Here is a 26,408-nt window from a genome sequence, read left to right on the forward strand (position 1 = left end):
CATATACTCGACCTAAGTACATGTACAAAAATACCCATATACTCGACCTAGCTACATGTACAAAAATACCCATATACTCGACCTAAGTACATGTACAAAAATACCCATATAGTCGACCTATCTACATGTACAAAAATACCCATATACTCGACCTAAGTACATGTACAAAAATATCCATCCACTCGACCTATCTACATGTACAAAAATACCCATCTACTCGATCTATCTACATGTACAAAAATACCCATCCACTCGACCTATCTACATGTACAAAAATACCCATCTACTCGATCTAACTACATGTACAAAAATACCCATCTACTCGATCTATCTACATGTACAAAAATACCCATATACTCGACCTAAGTACATGTACAAAAATACCCATATACTCGACCTAAGTACATGTAAAAAAATACCCATATACTCGACCTAGCTACATGTACAAAAATACCCATATACTCGACCTAAGTACATGTACAAAAATACCCATATAGTCGACCTATCTACATGTACAAAAATACCCATATAGTCGACCTAAATACATGTACAAAAATACCCATATACTCGACCTAGCTACATGTACAAAAATACCCATCCACTCGACCTATCTACATGTACAAAAATACCCATATACTCGACCTAAGTACATGTACAAAAATACCCATCCACTCGACCTATCTACATGTACAAAAATACCCATCTACTCGATCTATCTACATGTACAAAAATACCCATCCACTCGACCTATCTACATGTACAAAAATACCCATCTACTCGATCTATCTACATGTACAAAAATACCCATCTACTCGATCTATCTACATGTACAAAAATACCCATATACTCGACCTAAGTACATGTACAAAAATACCCATATACTCGACCTAAGTACATGTACAAAAATACGCATATACTCGACCTAGCTACATGTACAAAAATACGCATATACTCGACCTAAGTACATGTACAAAAATACCCATATAGTCGACCTATCTACATGTACAAAAATACCCATATAGTCGACCTAAATACATGTACAAAAATACCCATATACTCGACCTAGCTACATGTACAAAAATACCCATATAGTCGACCTAAATACATGTACAAAAATACCCATATACTCGACCTTGCTACATGTACAAAAATACCCATATACTCGACCTAGCTACATGTACAAAAATACCCATATACTCGACCTAAGTACATGTACAAAAATACCCATATAGTCGACCTATCTACATGTACAAAAATACCCATATAGTCGACCTAAATACATGTACAAAAATACCCATATACTCGACCTAGCTACATGTACAAAAATACCCATATACTCGACCTAGCTACATGTACAAAAATACCCATATAGTCGACCTATCTACATGTACAAAAATACCCATATAGTCGACCTAAATACACGTACAAAAATACCCATATACTCGACCTAGCTACATGTACAAAAATACCCATATACTCGACCTAAGTACATGTACAAAAATACCCATATACTCGACCTAAGTACATGTACAAATATACCCATATACTCGACCTATCTACATGTACAAAAATACCCATCTACTCGATCTTCTCTACGTATAACATTGTACCCATATACTTGACCTATATACAAAATTGTAACCATACATTCGACTTGAATACAAAACCGATATACACAAGGGACGAACCAATTAATACAATAATACAGTTCCATTACCTGGACAATACAATCTCTGTAACTCATACGACAGTTACAATATGTACCATGTACCCTCTATCTTTCTGTAACCCCAAAAGATGTCTGTACCAAACAGTTGCCTGGGTGAAATAAGGTTTGTGTGCATCTGACACGGAAAATGACGAGTTTTTAATCACGTAATAATTATCATTCTTCCTAACGCTTATCGGTGTCACAATCAGAGGGAGCGTCGGTACACTGTACTACGGACGCTGGGGTTAAGGCTGTATGAGTCAAACGATATTTTAGGTAAGATGCGCACTTGTCTGTTGATGACGTCATGTTATCTATATTTGATCTGATACCAATCAGAAAATTGTCCAGCACACAAATTGATCTTCCGCGCGCATGTATAACTAAGGAATATCTGTATATTTAACGATTACACAAAAGATATGAATGAATAGCACCTCTTAAAACAAACGTATAGTTAGATACTGTAGAGCCAAACAATAAGTAAAACTGATCCTTCCTTCTAGGCCTCGTCAGTGATGGTAAAACTGATTCGTCCTTCTAGGGCTCGTCAGTGATGGTAAAACTGATTCGTCCTTCTAGGGCTCGTCAGTGATGGTAAAACTGATTCGTCCTTCTAGGGCTCGTCAGTGACGGTAAAACTGATTCGTCCTTCTAGGCCTCGTCAGTGATGGTAAAACTGATTCGTCCTTCTAGGCCTCGTCAGTGATGGTAAAACTGATTCGTCCTTCTAGGGCTCGTCAGTGATGGTAAAACTGATTCGTCCTTCTAGGCCTCGTCAGTGACGGTAAAACTGATTCGTCCTTCTAGGGCTCGTCAGTGATGGTAAAACTGATTCGTCCTTCTAGGCCTCGTCAGTGATGGTAAAACTGATTCGTCCTTCTAGGGCTCGTCAGTGACGATAAAACTGATCCTTCCTTCTAGGCCTCGTCAGTGATGGTAAAACTGATTCGTCCTTCTAGGCCTCGTCAGTGATGGTAAAACTGATTCGTCCTTCTAGGGCTCGTCAGTGATGGTAAAACTGATTCGTCCTTCTAGGACTCGTCAGTGACGGTAAAACTGATTCGTCCTTCTAGGCCTCGTCAGTGACGGTAAAACTGATTCGTCCTTCTAGGCCTCGTCAGTGACGGTAAAACTGATTCGTCCTTCTAGGACTCGTCAGTGACGGTAAAACTGATTCGTCCTTCTAGGACTCGTCAGTGACGATAAAACTGATTCGTCCTTCTAGGACTCGTCAGTGACGGTAAAACTGATTCGTCCTTCTAGGACTCGTCAGTGATGATAAGGGTCTAGTTTTTTCAGTCTAGGAGGCGACTGAAGAAAATCCAAATTGATCGAAAGAAAAATCAAAATCTAGATGGGGAAGTGCACTTATCTAGTCCCACAAAATCATATATACACATCAAGAAGATATAATTATTGAGGCGGAGCAGGGACTCGGCACGATTTTCAACCCCTGGTCCATATATTATTTTGACAAGAGTTGTAACTCCCGAGAAGGAAAAACTGCTCCTGTTTTAGTGGTTTTTTTTTTATATTATAAGGGCTGTAGATCTGAGTAACACATACGTAACTTTTAAGAGAAATGTTTTATATTTCCAATGCTGATTTGATGAAGATATGACATTACGAATTCAGAAATAAATGTAAAAAAAATCCTTGTGATAGGATGGTAGGCAGTGCAGAAGAACTTAAATGTAAATAAACAGGATTTAATTAGTTGACATCTTTGTCGGAATATTTAATGAAACCACTGTTCTGTGTTCAGCATTCCATCATATACTCCTACTACTTCACACAGTCACGTGCTGACACGTGGCGCGCGACCAGAATCGTTTTATCATTTAAGTGATCAATTATATTGATTAACAATTACAATAGTTAATTAAATTGTATGTTTTTAACTATTACATTTTGTAATATTACTCTGAACATATTTCTAGGCGCAGATAACACAGATAATTAATATATCAGATATCGACATATTCAGCTCGTAGTAATCAAATAGTAGACAGCTTTATTTTTATTTAATATAGAAATGACCACCAGTTGACCAATGGTTGTAAGTATGGGAACATATCAGTAGGTCAGGACCAGAATGACCGATCGTACTAGGCCATATTTCACTGACAAAACTAACAAGACTTGGAGGTTCGAACGTTGTAATGATGTTTATATAACTATAAAACTGGAGTTTTACACTAAAACCGTGATTGGTATTAGTGCTGTAGTATGTACATGTTGTCAGTACGTTTAATACTCATCATTAGAGGATATATTGACGGTAATGGGTTTTTAAGTCGAAGTAGAAATACAGATTAACACCGATTTATGATGACTAAACGACTGCAATACCAATAAAGTGTTATTCTTTTTTATTGGAAACCGTTTTGAAAACCCGCAGAGCACTTTTAAAACAGACTGATATATCAAATTGTTGGAACAGTGTGACAGTTTCACGGGTCGATTGAGGTCCATGCTCTGCCCCTTTTCGACCCCTTGGAACTGGTTCAAGGTTAAGCCATGTTCGATCGCTGTTTAACTTGATAACTTGCATGAGACAAACATTGTATTGACCTAGAATTCATCCTTGTTTTGTAACTTGATTTACCACTTGATAACTTGCATGAGACAAACATTGTATTGACCTAGAATTCATCCTTGTTTTGTAACTTGATTTACCAGTTTAGAATCAGATTTATTTATTTCGCTCTGTCACGAGTATAGCGTAAAACATGAGGTTATTTTACAAAGTAAGAATTTAACGTCCCATGTGTGCTTTGAACCTGGATTTCACCCGGATGTGTATTAACTTAGAATTCACTCTTACTGCTCTTGTACACTTGATTCACCCACGTGTGCTTTGAAAATATGTTTTCCCCTAAAGTGTTTAGTGTTGAAGTTTGAGTCCGGTGGGGTTTGTTTTACCCTAGACTCTATCCCTATATAACGAAGTGTAAATCAATCGTTAGACACCCGTGTTGTGACTAGACATGTATACGTTGATATCAAGGTTGGACCCCTTTCTTTCATTGTTTTGATGCGATCTCAATGACAACCTAGGTTCCATTCATATGAGCCTACAACGTTATATCTATATTATGTTGTGGTCATACAAAGCTAGCTTCGACCATGGTGTGCTTTGAACCCACGTTCAACCCCTGCGCGCCACAGACCTTAGTTCGACTCCTGTGCGCCATAGACCTTAGTTCGACTCCTGTGCGCCACAGACCTTAGTTCGACTCCTGTGCGCCATAGACATTAGTTCGACTCCTGTGCGCCATAGAACTTAGTTCGACTCTCGTGCGCCACAGACCTTAGTTCGACTCCTGTGCGCCATAGACCTTAGTTCGACTCCTGTGCGCCATTGACCTTAGTTCGAACCTTGTGTTATCACATTGGTTTTGCCGGAATCCATCATGTCGTGCTAAGCGCTATAATTAACATATCAGTGTTGGGATGTCGGCCAGACATAATTAGGGGTCTGTAATATATGTCAATGTTGACAGGAGCGCACGTACTCTACCCCGTAGAGTTGTATGTATATACAATGTGTTTGCTTAATGTCAAATGACAAATAAAGCAGGCTATATATGGTTTTTATAGATTTTTCACATTTATCAACACTAGTCAGCCATGTATTTAGGATAACGCTTCCTTGCATTTCCTCTTTAATAACAAACAAATCACATTTAACTGATATCTTTATATATTTGGTAAATTCTGCAACGTTCCGACCGGTCATACTCTCCAAATATGTGTTTTTGTTGTAACGTCGAATTTTTTGACATGTCAAAGTCTAAGAGTATGTATACATTTTGTCTGCCATTAAGTTGTATGTATTTGGCACTGCTTGTTAACTAAAAAAATTGACCACAATCTTTACCCACTCATAAAACAACTTGTGAAGGAACATTACATACCCCCATCCCCTCCACTTCTCGCTCTCTCACTAATCAGGGTGGGTTCTGTTTCTTTTCTTAATCAAGCGCCAGCAGGTTTGAAACCATCCGTACACTTGATGTAAAACATATGCATATCAAACATGGATTGTCCTGGTTTTTTAGTGAACGAAACAAAAACTTCCATTGTTTGGCCTATATGGTGGGTATTTTCCATGCTACTACCCAACACTTGTTTTACCGTTCACAACACACCTGTATAACAAATCATTTTTATTCTCAAAAAAATGTGGTATCGAGAATTAATACAGCACACATATATATAATGTTTTAAGAACAATTGTAAAGTAAAATGACTGGAGTGCATTCACCACCAACATGGCCTCCATATTGCTACTTAAATAGAATCGGAACACAGATACTTCTATTGGATGGAAAATTTGTTGATTTATAATCGAATGAGGAAATTAAATTTCAACATTCATGCAGGTGTACCTAATTTTTCCTAAAATCACAGCGTTGGCGAGATAGATGTAAAAAAAGGTACTTCCCTTTCAACATTGGCTTTAGTGGTTTTACAGTACAATAACATTACCAGGTCGTACCAGTGTCTGAATGACGAGTATTCCGTCATAATCTCCGCTGTACTGTTTCGACAAATTGCTAAATTCCGAAATAACTTTCATGTGTCAATGAAAGATTTCGGAATCACGAGCTTTATTTTGCCGATAAAGTAATATATTTTACGCGGGGTTGTTGACATATTGTGTTTATTAGAGAGATTCAGTTTCAACACTTTTTAAATCGCCGCATTTTTCAGGATAATAATTTGAGACAAATCAAAGTAGATCTGATCATCTTATGAAAAGAAATATCAAAACGGACTTTGAAAATATTACCTTTGAGATATAAAGGATTTCAAACTATAAAGCTGGACATCGAAAATATTTAAATACCGCGCATGTTTTCGGCGTGAGTAAGTCTGCTGGTCGAGGTAGGCTAGATAACACAGGTAAATAACGTGGCGACTCTAACTATGTTATATGTACCGTACATATCTGGTCCCCCAGTCTGTATACAGAAAAAGGAGCCAAAATCTCTTTACAAATCCACGGTCCTTTTTACAATAATACTCGGCGTCTTTACTAAAAACTGTTTCAGCCTATCCAAAATTAAGGGCTAAAGTCGTTCTAGTATAACCGATGTCTGTCTCTACTCCTACCCTATATCATAAAGAATCTCTACTCCTACCCTATATCATAAAGAATCTCTACTCCTACCCTATATCATAAAGAATCTCTACTCCTACCCTATATCATAAAGAATCTCTACTCCTACCCTATATCATAAAGAATCTCTACTCCTATCCTATATCATAAAGAATCTCTACTCCTACCCTATATCATAAAGAATCTCTACTCCTACCCTATATCATAAAGAATCTCTACTCCTACCCTATATCTATATCATAAAGAATCTCTATCCTACCCTATATCATAAAGAATCTCTACTCCTACCCTATATCATAAAGAATCTCTACTCCTACCCTATATCATAAAGAATCTCTACTCCTACCCTACATCATAAAGAATCTCTACTCCTACCCTACATCATAAAGAATCTCTACTCCTACCCTATATCATAAAGAATCTCTACTCCTACCCTATATCATAAAGAATCTCTACTCCTACCCTACATCATAAAGAATCTCTATCCATTTAGGGCTTCAGTCATCCCTACTTCTGTCACACCAAAGTATCTAATTCGTCCAACGGTGGGGACCAAAATTATCCCCTACCCTACATACCAAAGTATGTAAATCCGCCCGACTAAAGTATTTATCTCAGTTTGTCCCATATCAGGGACACACACACCCTACCCTTACCCTAATTACGACAACTTAATTTGTCACTGGCACAGACCTTGTCTGTACCGCAGGCGGTACTTCTCACCGCCGAGTCATTACAAATGGATGCTTCGCTAATGATGGATTTGTCGCGCATACTTATAACTTTTCGTTTTTCTTTTGAACTACATTCATGTAATTATGCCAATAAATATGACTCCGTGTGTCATCTTTGCTGTCATGAGAAATTGATCTAAGGAGGACTGCAAAATGTGCATCATAGGGGCACTGCAAAGTGTGCACCACAGGAGCACAGCAAAATGTGCATCACAGGAGCACTGCAAAATGTGCATCACAGGGGCACTGCAAAATGTGCATCACAGGAGCACAGTAAAATGTGCATCACAGGAGCACTGCAAGATGTGCTTCACAGGAGCACTGCAAAATGTGCACCACAGGGGCACTGCAAAATGTGCATCACAAGAGCACTGCAAAATGTTCAAGACAGGATTATAACATGTACTCGAGTATTGATGAGGTTTAATGTCCTGTTGCATCCAACACCAATAATACACTATCTTGAAATTGATATATGTAAATTATCATAAAACATCAAGCATGCTTTTTTGCAGGAATCTGATATTTTAGCATTATTTAATCTCAAGCGTATTTAATATCTAATCTGTATGTTGGCAGTAACATTCCTTTATGTTAGGCGAAGCTGTTTGTATAACCCGTGTTATTTTGTTACAGCATATGATAAAAGTCCTCGGTGTTTTTAATGAGATGTAAACAGATCTTAAGGACATACATCTAGTTTCTTTAAGTGAAACACACCCAGTCACCTCCCCACCTGGTGTAGATTTCAATGATTATCGAAAACATGTTCCTATTTTCCTTCTAAACGATTGATCAGTTCAACGAGTGAAGCATGTCATTATACTCTCGTTTACTTATGTAATTATTCATCAGACATCATTACTCAACTCAGAATTTAATTCATTTTGAATGTTCTGTTTATCACTGATTCAATCTTAATTTCCATTTTTCAATTTGTGACGTAATTACGTTTGCCAGCTCAGACGTTTATGTTAACGCATCGTTATAGAAAATCACCAAGGTAAAGCGAAAATTATCACTCGCCGGAAGCTGTTTCTTACCAGTAAATTACGAGGAAATGAAACCTGTACTAGACAGTTCCCTCAGAAGTGAAATCCGTCAAGCTGTCTTTATCCTAGAGGTATTGGCAGAATGACCAAAGGTCATCTCGCAATCTAAGGTTTAATGATCATGATACTCAAGAGGATGCGAGATATGAGAGGAAAACACTTATGTTACACCTGAAACCACCGCAATCAGATAAAGGAGCGAAGAATGTCAGGAACCGCCAAAATAAAACAAAATGGTTACCAGTAACCGGAATGTAAACAACATTTGTTTACTATACAATATTTCTAGCTACTATTTGTCAGGATCCTTACAAATAAAGCACACATTGTGTACTGACCACATCTCCGGACATAGGTCAAGATCACTTCATGTATAAGTAGGATTAAGGCCGAGCGATCGACTAAGAAAGAACCCACTGGGTGATTACCGTCTTAAATCGAAATTCCGGCTTGCTGCGTATATAGCCGGATACACAATCAACCCAGGACGAAACCGGAAGTGGCACGTTCCTGTCGCTTTCTAGTGTGATTCTAAAATGTCAACAATGAATCTTCATTTTCGTGATGATACGGGATAAGTGGGAAAACATTGTGTAAAATAACAGGTCCGTAATAACGCTCACTGTGATGTCTGTAGTCATGTGTCCTCACTGTGATGTCTGTAGCATTGTGTCCTTACCCTGATGTCTGTAGTGTCCTTACCCTGATGTCTGTAGTATTATGTCCTTACCCTGATGTCTGTAGTTATGTGTCCTTATCCTGATGTCTGTAGTAATGTGTCCTTACCCTGATGTCTGTAGTAATGTCATTACCCTGATGTCTGTAGTTATGTGTCCTAAACCTGATGTCTGTAGTAATGTCCTTACCCTGATGTCTGTAGTTATGTGTCCTTACCCTGATGTCTGTAGTAATGTGTCCTTACTCTGATGTCTGTAGTAATGTGTCCTTACCCTGATGTCTGTAGTTATGTGTCCTTACCCTGATGTCTGTAGTTGTGTCCTTACCCTGATGTCTGTAGTTATGTGTCCTTACCCTGATGTCTGTAGTAATGTCCTTATCCTGATGTCTGTAGTTATGTGTCCTTATCCTGATGTCTGTAGTTATGTGTCCTTACCCTGATGTCTGTAATGTCTCCTTACCCTGATGTTTGTAGTTATGTGTCCTTACCCTGATGTCTGTAGTATTGCCCTTATCCTGATGTCTGTAGTAATGTGTCCTTACCCTGATGTCTGTAGTAATGTGTCCTTATCCTGATGTCTGTAATTATGTGTCCTTACCCTGATGTCTGTAGTTATGTGTCCTTACCCTGATGTCTGTAGTAATGTGTCCTTACCCTGATGTCTGTAGTAATGTCTCCTTACCCTGATGTTTGTAGTTATATGTCCTTACCCTGATGTCTGTAGTTATGTGTCCTTACCCTGATGTCTGTATGTATTCGATTTGATGTCAAGTTTGACTTTTTGACCTCTTTATAAAGGGAGACGTTTTCACTTGAAGACCTTTCTCATAAAAAAATACTAGTGATCATTGTGAATAAGTTTTCTTCATTTTTTTTATTTTGCTATAAAATGTCAGTACAAAAATTCATAAATTGAACAACATGAAAAAAATGGAAGCAGTAATATATTGATGCTGTATCCGTAACAATTTGTATTATTATTTGCATTGCATGACTTGGACTCGGACACAAGGGTAAAGGTCGTTTACAACTCATTGTTGCCAAGATATTATACTTGAAATATCTTAGTGACTTATCGTTTGAAATTTAGAACATACATATACAAAAGTCGTCAATATGATTGCGGAGATCATTTTCAAATGCATAAAAATTGGGTTGAAAAATGCCGAATGCGTTTGTACAAGCTTTCAATATCTTGAAGTATTTCTTGAAAGTTCAACCCTACCCAGGTGTAAATATGTATAGGCCACATATACGCTTTCGTAATATCACACACAAACACGTATTACTCTTCGGTCACGTGACCCGCACGTACACTAACAAGACACGTTCAGCTAAATTAGTTTTAAAATTATCAACACTTTAAAACATTAACAGTAGTTATGACAAGGATAAGGCTTCATTTAGCTGAAAAAAAAACTGAACACGTTTAAAAACTTTAACAAAACATGGTTATTACGAACTATGTTACTAATGGCTCAAGCGTGCAATTGACAAATAGCATAAACATTCATGAAACCAGGACTACTAATTACGAATAAGGCGCCACCTATGACTAAATTCCATTAAAATAGCACGACACTAGAACGATGACATACCAATTCGATTTCATTGCAACATACAACAAAAATAATACTGGCTGAGGAACACTTCCCGCATTCTCCCGTCAAATAAATACATTAAAATTGAAATAAACTGTTTGTGTACTCAAAATCAAACCGTCCAGCAGTACATAAGCACGTCAAACATCAAGTGGAAAACGTCCAGAACATTGTTTACAAGGTCTGGTTTTTTATGAAAAAATGAGGAAATTCCCAAATTTCATAAGAAATCAAGAACTTTGTTTTTCCTTCTCATTCCAATCTCGGCTTCCAGTAGATCTATTTTCCTAAAGTTTGATCTAGAGGGAAATTAGTGTCGGAGAATTCACATTTTCCGAGCTACTTTCACTGGTAGTTCTATTGGCCTCTGTGCCACAACTAGATGTGGGGCCGTTAGTGATGGGAGTTAATCCCGTATGGTCAACCATGCTATCCATGGCAAAGTAAAAGCCGTTAGAGGGCGTTGTAATCGGAATTCCAGTAGCACTGGTAACGGTAACCTTCTTTCGGTCCTCCGTTTTGATGTCCAGAGAGCTTGGTCTCATGCCAGTGGTGCTTGTTGTCGTACCCTTGCCCATGGGACACGTAGTGGACCTACCGTCCACGCCCGGTTCCTTCTTTATCTTAACCTTTGATGGCATTGTAATGGATGGGGATGCGTTCTGGTGCTGTTGTGTTCGTTCCTCCAGTTTGCAGAGAGGCTGATGGGCTTGCAAGATAAATTCGAGTTGGTCTTTCTGCTGCTGAAGTTGCTGGATCTCTGATTCAAGGTCGTCCCTTTCACTTTCCAACTGGTCGGTTTCCTGCAATGTTAGAAACAATTAAGGTGAATTACAGATACAGAATTAAACAACATAAGTAAAAGATTTACCGCGTGCAGATGAAGTGTGTAAGTAATGTGTTACAACTAGACATCGGAAAAAATAAGTCTATTTATATATATAAAAAAAATACAGAAGTTGAACTAACAACTTACCCCTGTGAGGCGGTTGGTATGATCAACTCGTCTTTGTCTACATTTGGCAGCAGCCACTTTGTTGCGTTCTCGTCGGACTCGCCGTCTCTCTTCCTCTTCAGGAGAAAGCTGGAAAATACAAACAAGGAATCTGTAAATATTTGTAACATAACGTCACACGAGACCAATGAGTTTATACTTATATGTACACACATTCATACAATATCAATGAAAGTTATTTCAGAAATGTGAGGATAATTGTCAATCGATCAACTATCTTCATACATTTCTGAAGGCTCAATTTCCAATATGTCACAGAGTATCAATTATTACAGACAGGTCAGATTACCATAGATAGGAAAATGACCTCTGGCTATCCCGTGATTGATGGGTGCAAATATGATGACAGGCTAAATTATTTTTTCCTGCCCAAAGGTTTTTTCATTTTCAAGACTTTTTATCCAAGTTACACATGAATGCCCGGAGTCATTGATTGCAGTTTGGTTGTGTACCTGAGCGAGGTTAAGTCTCCCAAAGATGTTATCTACCACACACCATTACCTGTGCATACGCCCGGTTGCACACTGTCTTTCATATCCTATGTCACTCTTAACACTTGAAAACGTATTACCGGAAAAGAAATATATATGCTATTATTTTTATCGTATGTGTAATAGAGTTTACCTTGGGCTATGCGGCACCTGGAACAATTAATTATCTTTTCACCACGGTTTGTGGTGGTGTTGTAAATCAATTAACACATTTCAACTTACTTTGACATCCCTTGCCCCACGCCTTTTGCGACCCGGGGGGACGGAGGTAGTGACCTGAGAGTACATCGGATCACTGGTCTTGCTGGCACTGGATCCGTCAGACAATTCAATCCTTGACCGCTTTGCTACTGGAACCCACTCAGGATCGGAGGCTGAGTTACTGTCTCCGTAGTCTCCGTAGGCGTCGTTTGACCGTTCTGACGTCACAGGGTCAACGATAGGGGGTACGAATCCACTCTGGGTGTGGGGGTCCTGGCCTGTGGACGCATTGACCGCGGGGACGGCCTGTAGTTCGATGAACGTGCGCTCAATGTTGGCTAGGGTGGTGGGGGTAAGGCTAGGCATAGAGGTGATTCCACTGACGAAAGAGTTCGACGGCACAGAATACTACAACAAAGAAAAACAAATTTATAATTAAATGATTAATCAACATCTAAAACCACGAAGAAAGTTTGAACAATGAGTTAGGAACGTTACATCAGTTTTAATGAAAAATACAAATGTTCCAATTTAAAATAATTGGACTTGATTATGTTCATGTTCCAATAATTGTTTTGATATATATATATATTTCTAATACTACCAAATGAAACAAGTTTTTCTCTCATTGCAAAACTTTTTGAAACTTTTCAAAAGTTTTCAAGTTTTTCATTAGTTTATACCAGAGTAATAAAACGATGATATTAATAAATATAACACTGTGTGTTTGTGTAAGTACACTTTGTGTCACTGAAGTACATACCGGCGACGGCCTGTGATTGTGAGCATGATATTGATGCATTTGATGGTGAGGGTTTCTGTTGTAATACGAATTATGATTATAATGCCACATGTTGCACACTAGCTTATCCAAACACGATATAACTTTATCCAAACAAGAGATAAATTTATCCAAACACGAGATAAATTTATCCAAACACGCCGGTCGACCTGTCCTGACCTTTCTATAATCCAGGAAAATACTGTTATCGCTTAAACACATTCATTCACACACAAATGCAGTGACAAAATGCTAAGGATATAAGTTCACACTTGTATTTGTATGCCTCATGTCACATGTATTTCGATACGCCGCGCATGCGTCAAAGGTCATGACCCTTGATCGTTCTGGTTGGCTGTTCAAGTAACTGGTCTTTGTTATACATGCCGCGACCGGCTTTATTCATGTGCTTGGTGTATAAATGGGTCATGTGGGTTTTTATAACAAGGAGACCAACAATTATGTCAATAAGCAGCAACAATGAGAACGCCTTTATTTGAAAATGAAAAACAGGCAGAATAAACAAACTAAATAAAACAAAATAATTGTTAAAGCAGACTTGACGATAATATAACTTACTGAGCTATTTACTGACGCAGCACTCGCCATGGACGACAAAATGTCCGCCACGTATTTTGATTCCTCGCTGTAATTTTCTCCCTTTTCAAACATTCTGGTAAAAAACCTCCAACAATAATATCGTTCACGTCGAGTCACCTGTCAAATACTTGGGATGACAGTCACTTTTCTAGTCAGTAGGTGTACAGTAAGGCTATTGTTGGCTTCCGGAGGTCTGGGACCTAGGCTTCCCTAGTATGACTCACTCGTGGTTCAAAGAATGTTAGCAGGAATATACCCACTACAACTTATATACATGGTGATTCAATGATCGAGAGCTAAGTATGACTCACTCCGCTATTTTTAGCCAAGTGACATCATATTCTATCTTCAGATTAGGTCTTAGTGTATTGCAATGATAATTCTAGAGGATTTTCAAATGGAAATTCATTCGGAAAATGTCACATGACACATCCAAATAAGGAATCACCTTGACGGCGAGTGACGTCAATGCTAATGTTTATTAAGTTGTTTACGCACACATGGCCTAACAATACCACATACGTATATGTGTGTATTCAGCCGTAGCCAGATAAACAAGACAAAATATAGAACTCGCCATAGAAGAAGCGTGTTCGTTTTAGGAATGTACTATATACGGTTTTAAATGATGACTAATATTTTGGGGAACACTATGTACAGATTGACTGACCTGAATGTGTAACCCGTTGAACATGCAAATGAGGTACCATTTCGGCGGTTAAACTTTTATGGGCCCATTAAATATCCTCAAACAAGTTTATTTGATAAATTATATCTAAACTAAAGTTAAGCTGGTCTGCATTTGTTCAGATACAACCCTAATTTTTGTTTGTGTAACTGCTATGATACAGATGATGAATTTTCGGAGTACATTGTGTTTGTGTAGCTACAATGATACAGATGAGGGAGTTTTGGAGTACATTGTGTTTATGTGTGTATCTACTTTGGTACATAAAACACGACATACTTAGATGTATATTTCGAGTTATATATATAGATTCATGACCAAAACCGTATTAGAGTAGGAACTAAACACTAAACCATGTGAAGTTATAAAAAGACTGCGACCATTTAGAAAGTATATGCATACGTAGCCCGAATCAATAACTTTGGGTATAAGGTGTTCTGGGTCTCCTGAAAAATTACTTGGGTTTCGTCCTTGTTTATACAAGGTTCGTTTTATTGTTATAAACACTTACATACTGGGCAAATCAATGATAGGAATGGTTCATGATTAATTGATTTTCAACGATTGAAAATAAAAAAAAAAATTTTAATTGTCCGGGGGAGGGGGGAGGGGTGTACTGGAATTGTTCATCTTCCTTGAAGTATTATTACATTATTACTGCCTGCTATGTGTTGTCCTTGTTCAGCTTAAATTGTTTGAATGGCCTAGATTTTACACCTTACTCTACTGACTATATATCCCGGGGCATTTTCCATACCTGGATCACAATGCTCACCGGGACAAGTAGGTCAGATAAAAATAGATTAGCTCTATTCAAATTAAGTAGGAGTACACCGGCATTGCACTGGTACGTGATATTGTAAATGCGGGGTTACATAACAGATCGTGTTTGGAAACAGTTTTTTTCTCCAACTTCCAAATATTTCGTAATTTTTAAGATTTCGAAATCAATATTTGTAAACAGCTGAGTTTTACGTGTGATTATAGATATAGATTTATAACTAACACTAGCATTTTCAAACAGGAAGTATTGTTATTTGAAAAAGACAGTTGGACTGAATTTGGAAATTGACCTCTTAATAATTGGTTCAATATAGGAGGTTCGTTTGATGTACGTGTAGAACATTCGGACAGTGACTTGCTGAAAAGTTAACTGGGTAGTTAACATGTATTGTCATCCCTCGTCCGATTTAATTAACAACAGTGAATTTCGTCTCTATCAAATAAACCATAAAAAGGAAGGAAATTGTTACATTTGAAAATGATTTCCGTTGGGTTGAAAAACTATATTTTTATGCTCCTACATATAAATATGATAACCAGGAGCATATATATTGTACATTGTTTCGTTATCAAACATGACTACCCATGGTCGTCTTTCTGTCATAATTTCGTTTCCGCTCATTTTCTCTAGAAGGGATACAGATAAAAAAAACTGTAATATTGAATGTACACGAAGTTGTATATAAATATGCAGGTCATGCCATGATTTGGTTGTGGTAATTATTTCTTTAGTTAAGGCAACATAATTTTCAGAATATAGATTAATATTTTCACCAAAGAGGTGGAGTGTCTTATTGCCTATTTAAGGAGAGAAAACAATCACATGAATTAATTAAATTAACAATATCTGGGATGCAAAGTGACTTCTCCTAAATTGGTAACTTATATAGACCAGTATCCCTGGTCATCCAATATCGGACACATTCTGAGAAATCACGAGTACACGTTTTAACCAACCAAATAACACTTAAAAGGCGAGGGTATTCCTATCTGGTATCTGATCTTAATATGTTTATAGTCATAATTTCTACTTTAACTCTGTTCACAAAGATTTGCTTATCAAATGCAGATTATCTTCCATGAAAGTTTTTTCCAAGTAGACAATTCCCCATTGGTTAATTACAAAGTGTTGAATCTATTGGTCTTACATATACTGTATTCTATTGATTTTATATAAATTTTATTCTATCTTATGTTTATTTATCTTATGTATGTTGTATTCCATTTATCTTATGTATGCTGTATTCCATTTATCTTATGTATGTTGTATTCCATTTATCTTATGTATGTTGTATTCCATTTATCTTATGTATGCTGTATTCTATTTATCTTATATATACTGTATTCTATTGGTTTTACATTAATTCTATTCTATCTTATGTTAATTTTATTCTATTCTTTTTATTTTATGTATGCTGTGTTCTAATTATCTTGTGTATGCTGTGTCTTATTTATATGTTTTTTTCTATCTCATGTAAATTCTATTCTATTTTCTTATGTATGTTGTATTCTATTTATTTTATGTCTAATTTTATTCTATCTTATATATACTGTATTCTATTGGTTTTACATTAATTCTATTCTATCTTATGTTAATTTTATTTATTCTTTTTATTTTATGTATGCTGTGTTCTAATTATCTTGTGTATGCTGTTCTTATTTATATGTTTTTTTCTATCTCATGTAAATTTATATATGTATGTTGTATTCTATTTATTTTATGTCAATTTTATTCTATCTTATGCGATTCTATTTATCTTATGTATACTGTATTCTATTGATTTTATATAAGTTTTTTCTATCTATTTGATGTATACTATATTCCTACGATATCCCCAAGTATATATATATATATCTAAGTACGTAACATAAGAAACTGTTTCGTTAGCGTTGTTTTTTCCTTTTAAAACGATACCATGGTTGTTCTGTTCGTAAGTTCATTCGTTTGATACAGTTTTTGGAGTTTGTTTTTAAAGAATAAATTAAAGATTAAAACATTCAAGAAAACTTCACGTAAAAGTGCATTAATATTCCCCGTTTGTATCGTGAGGGTTTCAATTCTCAAAAAAACAACAGTAGTTTACTTCGTCGAGGCTGGGCTGGGGATATATATTGACTTACTTCTAGTCTTTCGCCATTGCAGACTTTTCATGGCAACAATATTATCGATCTGGTTACTCACTACTTGCACGATATAAAATTCTTTTCATTTTTATTGATTTTTATTAATTTGGTCATTTTTTCTTTTTTTTCTATAAATTTTAAGTTCAACAAACAGACTGATTGAAGGGTAACTTTTTTCATAATTGCAAATACTATTTACATGTACTATATTAACATATCTAATTCACTATTAAACCTGAACATATTTGTACTTAGTATATACATTGAAATATCTATATATCTATATATATATAACGAGGAAGCTATCTTCTTTACCGTGTTTTTAACTTGTTTTTTATAGCTTCCCTTCCTATAACCGACTACGTCACTTACGCCGTCGGAACACCTCGAGCTATTGCTGTACAAACAAATGTCAATTTCATGCGATTTGACGTCATCATTGGTCGCTTTGCCTTTAGTAAGTATTGCCGAATCTATTCCAGAAATATCCCAAACATTTGTCACTTCCTGATTCAAGGAGTTTATTTTTTCGTCAAGTCATCTATAAGAGCATGTCAGTATATCAGATATCAAAGTAAGACGTATCTCTATTTATCAATTATATAATGTTATCGTAATGATGAGTTAATAAAATATAACGTGTCGGCGTTCTCACCCACCTTGTATCGATGGTTTTAATTAGATCACGTCTAGATCTGCTTTCATTACTGACCTGACTGTATCTATTTTATTATGTTGCAATAAACGAGATACATTTTCTCTGTGGATGCCCTATATACAACGATGTTCATATTTCACTCTTCGAAAAAGCCTGTACGTTATGCAACGAATTTACACTTTTAGTGATAAAGATAATTTTTGTGTATTTTATAAACTGAAGAAACTCAATATCTTTTAACAAAATCAATTTATCTTATGATGAGGCGTAAACATTCTGTTTTGTAATGTAGTTTTTAAATATAACGTAAGATACGTTTTTTTATTTTGATAACCATGACTTTTTAACAGTGTCTCGTTAGCCGAGTCCGACTGGACATGATTATGTTTGGCAATATTTTAATGTGTTTTATTGTAAACTTCGATGTTTGCCGCGCTAATAAGATATTATTGTAATGTGTTGTTAGGTTTTAAGAGTTTGAATTTTAGGTTGTTTACAAGAACATCCTTAATTTTGTAGTGATATTTTAGTAAATAATGATGTATTGAAGCTTGGTGATCATACATTTTATTTGTTTTTATCTAACCACACCAAGTTATTGAGCACTGGTTGAACACATGCCAACAAAACCTTGTAATAAAACTTATACATCTTTCAGTAAAATCCAGAATTATTATTATATTATTTTTTTCATATTTCATCAATACTGTAAGTCACGACACATATCATACTGTGTTTTAATAACATACATTGATTTACAATGTTGTTTAATAGCACAAATACGACATAGTTTGTTGCTATGATACAAATATCTGTAATATAAAGTATACAACCACCTAGTTCTTTTTTCAAAACTGTCGAGTAAAGTTTGTGTCTAACTTGGCGGAATTGAACAAGACTATAAATTTTGTGTTTTATATATGACAATAGTTTATGTATAAATTCTCCCTAAATAAGTATCAAGTAATGTTTAAGGAAGGATATAGATAATGTACATGCTTGCTGAATTTGTTTATTGGTTTCATGGGACAAAATTTTAGCGCCCTTTCATCGTTTTATTTCTTAGATTTAGTTGAATCTAAATAAACGTGAACGGTTAAAGGATAGGAGTCCCTTTTAGGAACACAATTGCTACCTGACGGGCTGTTTTGCTGATGCTGAGATGAACAAGACTGTGTTTGAGAATTTGATCACGACAGCAATATTCAAAGAGATCAAATTTCAGTTTTATTCCTTATTTGGTAGATTTTTCAACTGATTGGATGGATATAATTTACAATTTATCTCTCGAAATGTTCATTTAAAGATTACATTCAATCTGATAAAAACATCATCATCATCATAGTGTCGGCGTCTATTGTCACCAGGGAGAGTGAAGAAATGGTGGGTCTATTGTCACCAGGGAGGGTGAAGGAATGGTAGGTCTGTCGTCACCAGGGAGAGTGAAGGAATGGTAGGTCTATTGTTACCAGGGACAGTGAAGGAATGGTGGATCTATTGTCACCAGGGAGAGTGAAGGAATGGTGGGTCTATTGTCACCAGGGAGGGTGAAGGAATAGTGGATCTATTGTCACCAGGGAGAGTGAAGAAATGGTGGGTCTATTGTCACCAGGGAGGGTGAAGGAATGGTAGGTCTGTCGTCACCAGGGAGAGTGAAGGAATGGTAGGTCTATTGTTACCAGGGACAGTGAAGGAATGGTGGATCTATTGTCACCAGGGAGGGTGAAGGAATGGTGGATCTATTGTCACCAGGGAGGGTAAAGGAATGGTATGGTAGGTCTATTGTCACCAGGGAGAGTGAAGGAATGGTGGGTCTGTCGTCACCAGGGAGAGTGAAGGAATAGTGGATCTATTGTCACCAGGGAGAGTGAAGGAATGGTGGGTCTGTCGTCACCAGGGAGAGTGAAGGAATGGTAGGTCTATTGTTACCAGGAAGGGTGAGGGAAAGGTTCATGTCTATTTTCACCAGGAAGGTTGAAGGAACCAGGGAGAGTGAAGGGTTCACCAGGGAGATGAAGGAATGGTAGGTCTATTGTTACCAGGAAGGGTGAGGGAAAGGTTCATGTCTATTTTCACCAGGAAGGTTGAAGGAACGGTTCAGAGAGAGAGAGAGAGAGAGAGAGAGAGAGAGAGAGAGAGAGAGAGAGAGAGAGAGAGAGAGAGAGAGGGGGGGGGGAGGTGAGGGAAGGGGTCGTGTCGACTTTTGTTACCAGGAAGGGTGAGGGAAGGGGTCATGGCGATTGTTGTTACCAGGAAGGGTGAGGGAAGGGGTCATGGCGATTGTCATCAGAAGGGGTGAGAGAAGGGATTGTGTCGATTGTTGTCACCAGGAAATTAGAAATGCCTCATGCACAGTTACAAAAGAATACACGTGGAAATGGTATAGAAGATCTATGTATACATAACCATCGTCTTACATGCGAAACAGTCCATTTAAAACCTTGTACAAGACATCAATATTTTGAAACGCAAAAGGCTACAGGATAAAAATAAATCTGACGAAACATGGTTTTCACATAAATCCCACTAAACGTAAACAAAAATAAGATACGCGACAAAGAACGTATGGTACACATACATCTGTTTACGATGTTTACGGATGTGTGTTGATATTTCGCCAAATGCGCAATGAGCTGTTAATAAAAACTATATTCTGAGCATCATACGGAGAAAAACGAACCATTACTTTGTCATAATGCAATAACTGTGATGAAATAACTTATTTTACTAACACAAGATAGAAATTACTGGTCTCTAGTTATGTTACACGTCACTCTTGTGGTCATACATGTTTGTACTTTATAACGTACCAAGAAGGTTAGTGTATGGTAACAGTGTCTACAATCTTGGCTTCATTCTGTTGTCTATTTTGTTCCAAGATTATTTTTGTACTGTTCGGATGCTTAACATGTTGTGGCATGTCTAAGGAAATACTGATGTCTAATGGTCCGTATTATTCTGTCCCCATCTTCCACTTCACAACAATCTATATCCCTTTTCACCACTTACCTCCCCCCTCCCCCATATTCATTCGGCAGCTCCCCCTTCTCCATCCCCAACCTAGTCGGTAAGCCCCACTCTTCAACCCATCATACGTTACTTTTTCTTTCCCAAAGCCACAACCCCCAATACCCCCATCCAATCCCCACCTTGAATGTCATTACCTTCAATATTACATTCACTCCCATTCTCTCTACTCTCTCCTACTCAGTCCCCACCTGGAAACCCATTACCTCCACTTCCCGTTACCCCGTCCCTACCCAGCAAACCTTTTGCCTTACTTTTTACATACGCAGCAACTCCAGCTTACTTTCAGTTTTCACAAAATTCTTTAAAGTCGTTTATGTAATTGCAGATGTATGTAAACTCCCTGGTTTTTGTAAAGTTACGCCCACCACCACCTATCCGGTACACGGGTTTCCGTAAGAATGTCGTAATCTAGGCGTGTCTGTGTAATCCCATTACACATGGGCGTTACGCTGTGTCTATTTCACAGCATTATTGTATTATTATCAATGAATGCAGCATGTGGCGAATGACGATTTAAATCTATAGTAACACTTGCTGTATCAGACGACTCTCGGAGTATTGATTAAAACTCCAATGCTTACGAACCTTTTGACACATACATGCATATTTGATAACAATTGTTATTGTTTAAACGCTTTAATCGCGTGTTATCATTTTCACTTTTCAAAATAATTACAAAAAAATGTTTCTACTCCACTTCACATTTAGCATAATATCATTCCTGACAGGAGCATCAGGGCACATTTACAAATGTTTGCGCTAATACGAATTTCCAATATAGCAATAGCGGACGTTTGATTATTATAATTTTATAATTAAAATTCTCTCGACTGCAGATTGTCCTGACAGGGCAATCCCCCGTCTGGAGGATTAATTAGATTTTTACTAATCTTGTTTGTGATAGTAAATCAGTAGAATGTAGGACTATCTGACGTCGAATGATATCTGTGATACAGGTAATAATGTAGGACTATCTGACGTCGAATGATATCTCTTAAAGGTTATAATGTAGGACTATCTGACGTCGAATGATATCTCTTAAAGGTTATAATGTAGGACTATCTGACGTCGAATGATATCTCTTAAAGGTTATAATGTAGGACTATCTGACGTCGAATGATATCTCTTAAAGGTTATAATGTAGGACTATTTGACGTCGAATGATATCTGTGATACGGGTTATAATGTAGGACTATTTGACGTCGAATGATATCTGTGATACGGGTTATAATGTAGGACTATCTCACGTCGAATTATATCTCTTAAAGGTTATAATGTCGGACTATCTGACGTCGAATGATATCTGTGGTAAGTGTTATAATGTAGGACTATCTGACGTCGAATGATATCTCTTAAAGGTTATAATGTCGGACTATTTGACGTCGAATGATATCTGTGGTAAGTGTTATAATGCAGGACTATCTGACGTCGAATTATATCTGTGGTGAGTGTTATAATGTAGGACTATCTCACGTCGAATTATATCTCTTAAACGTTATAATGTAGGACTATCTGACGTCGAATGATATCTGTGGTAAGTGTTATAATGCAGGACTATCTGACGTCGAATGATATCTCTTAAAGGTTATAATGTAGGACTATCTGACGTCGAATGATATCTGTGGTAAGTGTTATAATGTAGGACTATCTGACGTCGAATGATATCTCTTAAAGGTTATAATGTAGGACTATCTCACGTCGAATGATATCTGTGATACGGGTTATAATGTAGGACTATCTCACGTCGAATGATATCTGTGATACGGGTTATAATGTAGGACTATCTGACGTCGAATGATATCTGTGGTAAGTGTTATAATGTAGGACTATCTGACGTCGAATGATATCTCTTAAAGGTTATAATGTAGGACTATCTGACGTCGAATGATATCTGTGATACGGGTTATAATGTCGGACTATTTGACGTCGAATGATATCTGTGGTAAGTGTTATAATGTAGGACTATCTGACGTCGAATGATATATCTTAACGGTTATAATGTAAGACTATCTCACGTCGAATGATATCTGTGGTAAGTGTTAAAATGTAGGACTATCTAACGTCGAATGATATCTGTGATACGGGTTATAACGTATGTACATTGTATCATTTATAACCGATAATTTTTATCGACTTGTCCATACTTAATGCTGGTTACGTAAGCAACAGTAACAACAGTGGATATAAATATATATCATAGTAATAGAATACATAAAATAGTCTGATATTCGATCGTATAAATTGAAAAATGGATACCTTACCTGAAAGCTGTGCTCTTGTGACCGGACGAAATATTACTGAAAATAAGTCCTGCTTGTACTATAGGTATTGTTAAATTCTAAATTTAGTGTTTATCTCAGTACCGCATGCCTGGATCGTGTCTTACGGCAGGTCACCTACTCTACGCGGGAGTGGTCAGCACCCTTCCCTATAAGGGTCGATCGTCACACTGTTTACCTGTAATTCTTCAAACAGGAAATATTTTATTGACTGCAGAAATATTTTAAATATTCCGATCACCTGATCAGCAGTCGACACATTATGTACCCGGTGAACTCTGAAGGAAACAGCTGATCTGATAAACAGACGGTAAATATACCGTCCTGGTACGTTAGATTCAACTTATAAGATATATACACTGATAATATGTACATTGACACAACTTAACAATGATGATTCGCATATCAACACGGGTGATAATCTACACGTGTCGTCGATGTGTGTATGTTAGTATCATGATGACACACTGATGACATTACTGTTTTATAAGATATGATGGACACTGATGACTTACCGTTTTATAATGATACTGATGGAGTTTTATAACTGATGGACACTGATGACTTACCGTTTTATAAGATATGATGGACACTGATGACTTACCGTTTTATAAGATATGATGGACACTGATGACCTACCGTTTTATAAGATATGATGGACACTGATGACCTACCGTTTTATAAGATATGATGGACACTGATGACTTACCGTTTTATAATGATGGACACTGATTACCTACCGTTTTATAAGATATGATGGACACTGATGACTTATAGTTTTATAAGATATGATGGACACTGATGACTTACCGTTTTATAAGATATGATGGACACACTGATGACCGTTTTATAAGATATGATACTGATGTTTTATAAGATATGATGGACTGATGACACCGTTTTATAAGATATGATGGATGACCGTTTTATAAGATATGCTACCGTTTTATAAGATATGATGGACACTGATGACTTACTGTTTTTTAAGATATGATGGACACTGATGACTTACCGTTTTATAAGATATGATGGACACTGATGACTTACCGTTTTATAAGATATGATGGACACTGATGACTTACCGTTTTATAAGATATGTTTGATAAGTTTTATAAGATATGATGGACACTGATGACCGTTTTATAAGTTACCGTTTTATAAGATATGATGGACACTGATGACCTACCGTTTTATAAGATATGATGGACACTGATGACTTACCGTTTTATAAGATATGATGGACACTGATGACCTACCGTTTTATAAGATATGATGGACACTGATGACCTACCGTTTTATAAGATATGATGGACACTGATGACTTACCGTTTTATAAGATATGATGGACACTGATGACTTACCGTTTTATAAGATATGATGGACACTGATGACTTACTGTTTTTAAGATAAGATGGACACTGATGACTTACTGTTTTATAAGATATGATGGACACTGATGACTTACCGTTTTATAAGATATGATGGACACTGATGACTTACCGTTTTATAAGATATGATGGACACTGATGACTTACCGTTTTATAAGATATGATGGACACTGATGACTTACCGTTTTATAAGATATGATGGACACTGATGACTTACCGTTTTATAAGATATGATGGACACTGATGACTTACCGTTTTATAATGATGGACACTGATGACCTACCGTTTTATAAGATATGATGGACACTGATGACCTACCGTTTTATAAGATATGATGGACACTGATGACCTACCGTTTTATAAGATATGATGGACACTGATGACTTACCGTTTTATAAGATATGATGGACACTGATGACTTACCGTTTTATAAGATATGATGGACATGGACACGTTTTATAAGATATGACTGATGACTTACCGTTTTATAAGATATGATGGACACTGATGACTTACCGTTTTATAAGATATGATGGACACTGATGACTTACCGTTTTATAAGATATGATGGACACTGATGACTTACCGTTTTATAAGATATGATGGACACTGATGACTTACCGTTTTATAAGATATGATGGACACTGATGACCTACCGTTTTATAATGATGGACACTGATGACCTATTTTTTTATAAGATATGATGGACACTGATGACACTGTTTTATAAGATATGATGGACACTGATGACTTACCGTTTTATAAGATATGATGGACACTGATGACTTACCGTTTTATAAGATATGATGGACACTGATGACTTACCGTTTTATAAGATATGATGGACACTGATGACCTACCGTTTTATAAGATATGATGGACACTGATGACTTACCGTTTTATAAGATATGATGGACACTGATGACTTACCGTTTTATAAGATATGATGGACACTGATGACTTACCGTTTTATAATGATGGACACTGATGACTTACCGTTTTATAAGATATGATGGACACTGATGACCTACCGTTTTATAAGATATGATGGACACTGATGACCTACCGTTTTATAAGATATGATGGACACTGATGACTTATAGTTTTATAAGATATGATGGACACTGATGACTTATAGTTTTATAAGATATGATGGACACTGATGACTTACCGTTTTATAAGATATGATGGACACTGATGACCTACCGTTTTATAAGATATGATGGACACTGATGACTTACCGTTTTATAAGATATGATGGACACTGATGACACTGTTTTATAAGATATGATGGACACTGATGACTTACCGGAGAGAGAATATATGATGGACACTGATGACCTACTGTTTTATAAGATATGATGGACATTTTATTTTTTGGACACTGATGACCTACCGTTTTATAAGATATGATGGACACTGATGACTTACCGTTTTATAAGATATGATGGACACTGATGAC

The 26,408-nt window shown here is 36.7% G+C and overlaps 1 protein-coding gene and 1 long non-coding RNA gene across 3 annotated transcripts in view; one reads left to right on the forward strand and one right to left on the reverse strand.

The window, feature by feature from the left end:
* The window catches only part of LOC132556717 (uncharacterized), a 56,591-nt gene that overhangs the window by 16,124 nt on the left and 14,059 nt on the right, over nt 1-26,408 (forward strand). The window contains exon 2 of the long non-coding RNA XR_009554479.1: nt 17,932-18,048. This is a non-coding gene — a long non-coding RNA (uncharacterized LOC132556717). The remainder of the gene's footprint in view (nt 1-17,931; nt 18,049-26,408) is intronic.
* Nucleotides 10,163-14,268, reverse strand: LOC132556716 (fos-related antigen 1-like). Of its 2 annotated transcripts, none has more exons than XM_060221159.1 (4): nt 13,976-14,268; nt 12,637-13,023; nt 11,885-11,992; nt 10,163-11,711 (listed from the first exon to the last, which is right to left on the reverse strand). In XM_060221159.1, the coding sequence occupies exons 1-4, from the start codon at nt 14,066-14,068 to the stop codon at nt 11,208-11,210; spliced, it is 1,092 nt and encodes a 363-aa protein (XP_060077142.1). In that variant the 5' UTR covers nt 14,069-14,268; the 3' UTR covers nt 10,163-11,207. The 2 variants fall into 2 exon arrangements, with proteins under 2 accessions (XP_060077142.1, XP_060077141.1); XM_060221158.1 differs by lacking the exon at nt 13,976-14,268 and adding an exon at nt 13,379-13,672.

Source organism: Ylistrum balloti, unplaced genomic scaffold (genome assembly GCF_031769215.1).
Source record: "Ylistrum balloti isolate Yb309-2 unplaced genomic scaffold, AGI_CSIRO_Ybal_v1 Utg370584, whole genome shotgun sequence".
Taxonomy (NCBI): Eukaryota; Metazoa; Mollusca; class Bivalvia; order Pectinida; family Pectinidae; genus Ylistrum; species Ylistrum balloti.

Bases quoted from the DNA above. Each gene is read 5' to 3' on its own strand.
- LOC132556716 (XM_060221158.1), bottom strand. From the start codon at position 13,618: ATGTGTTTAAGCGATAACAGTATTTTCCTGGATTATAGAAAGGTCAGG. The intron at 13,024-13,378 runs GTATGTACTTCA...TCTTTGTTGTAG, and splicing joins ACAATCACAGGCCGTCGCCG to TATTCTGTGCCGTCGAACTC. The intron at 11,993-12,636 runs GTAAGTTGAAAT...TGTATTTTCCAG, and splicing joins GTGGGGCAAGGGATGTCAAA to CTTTCTCCTGAAGAGGAAGA.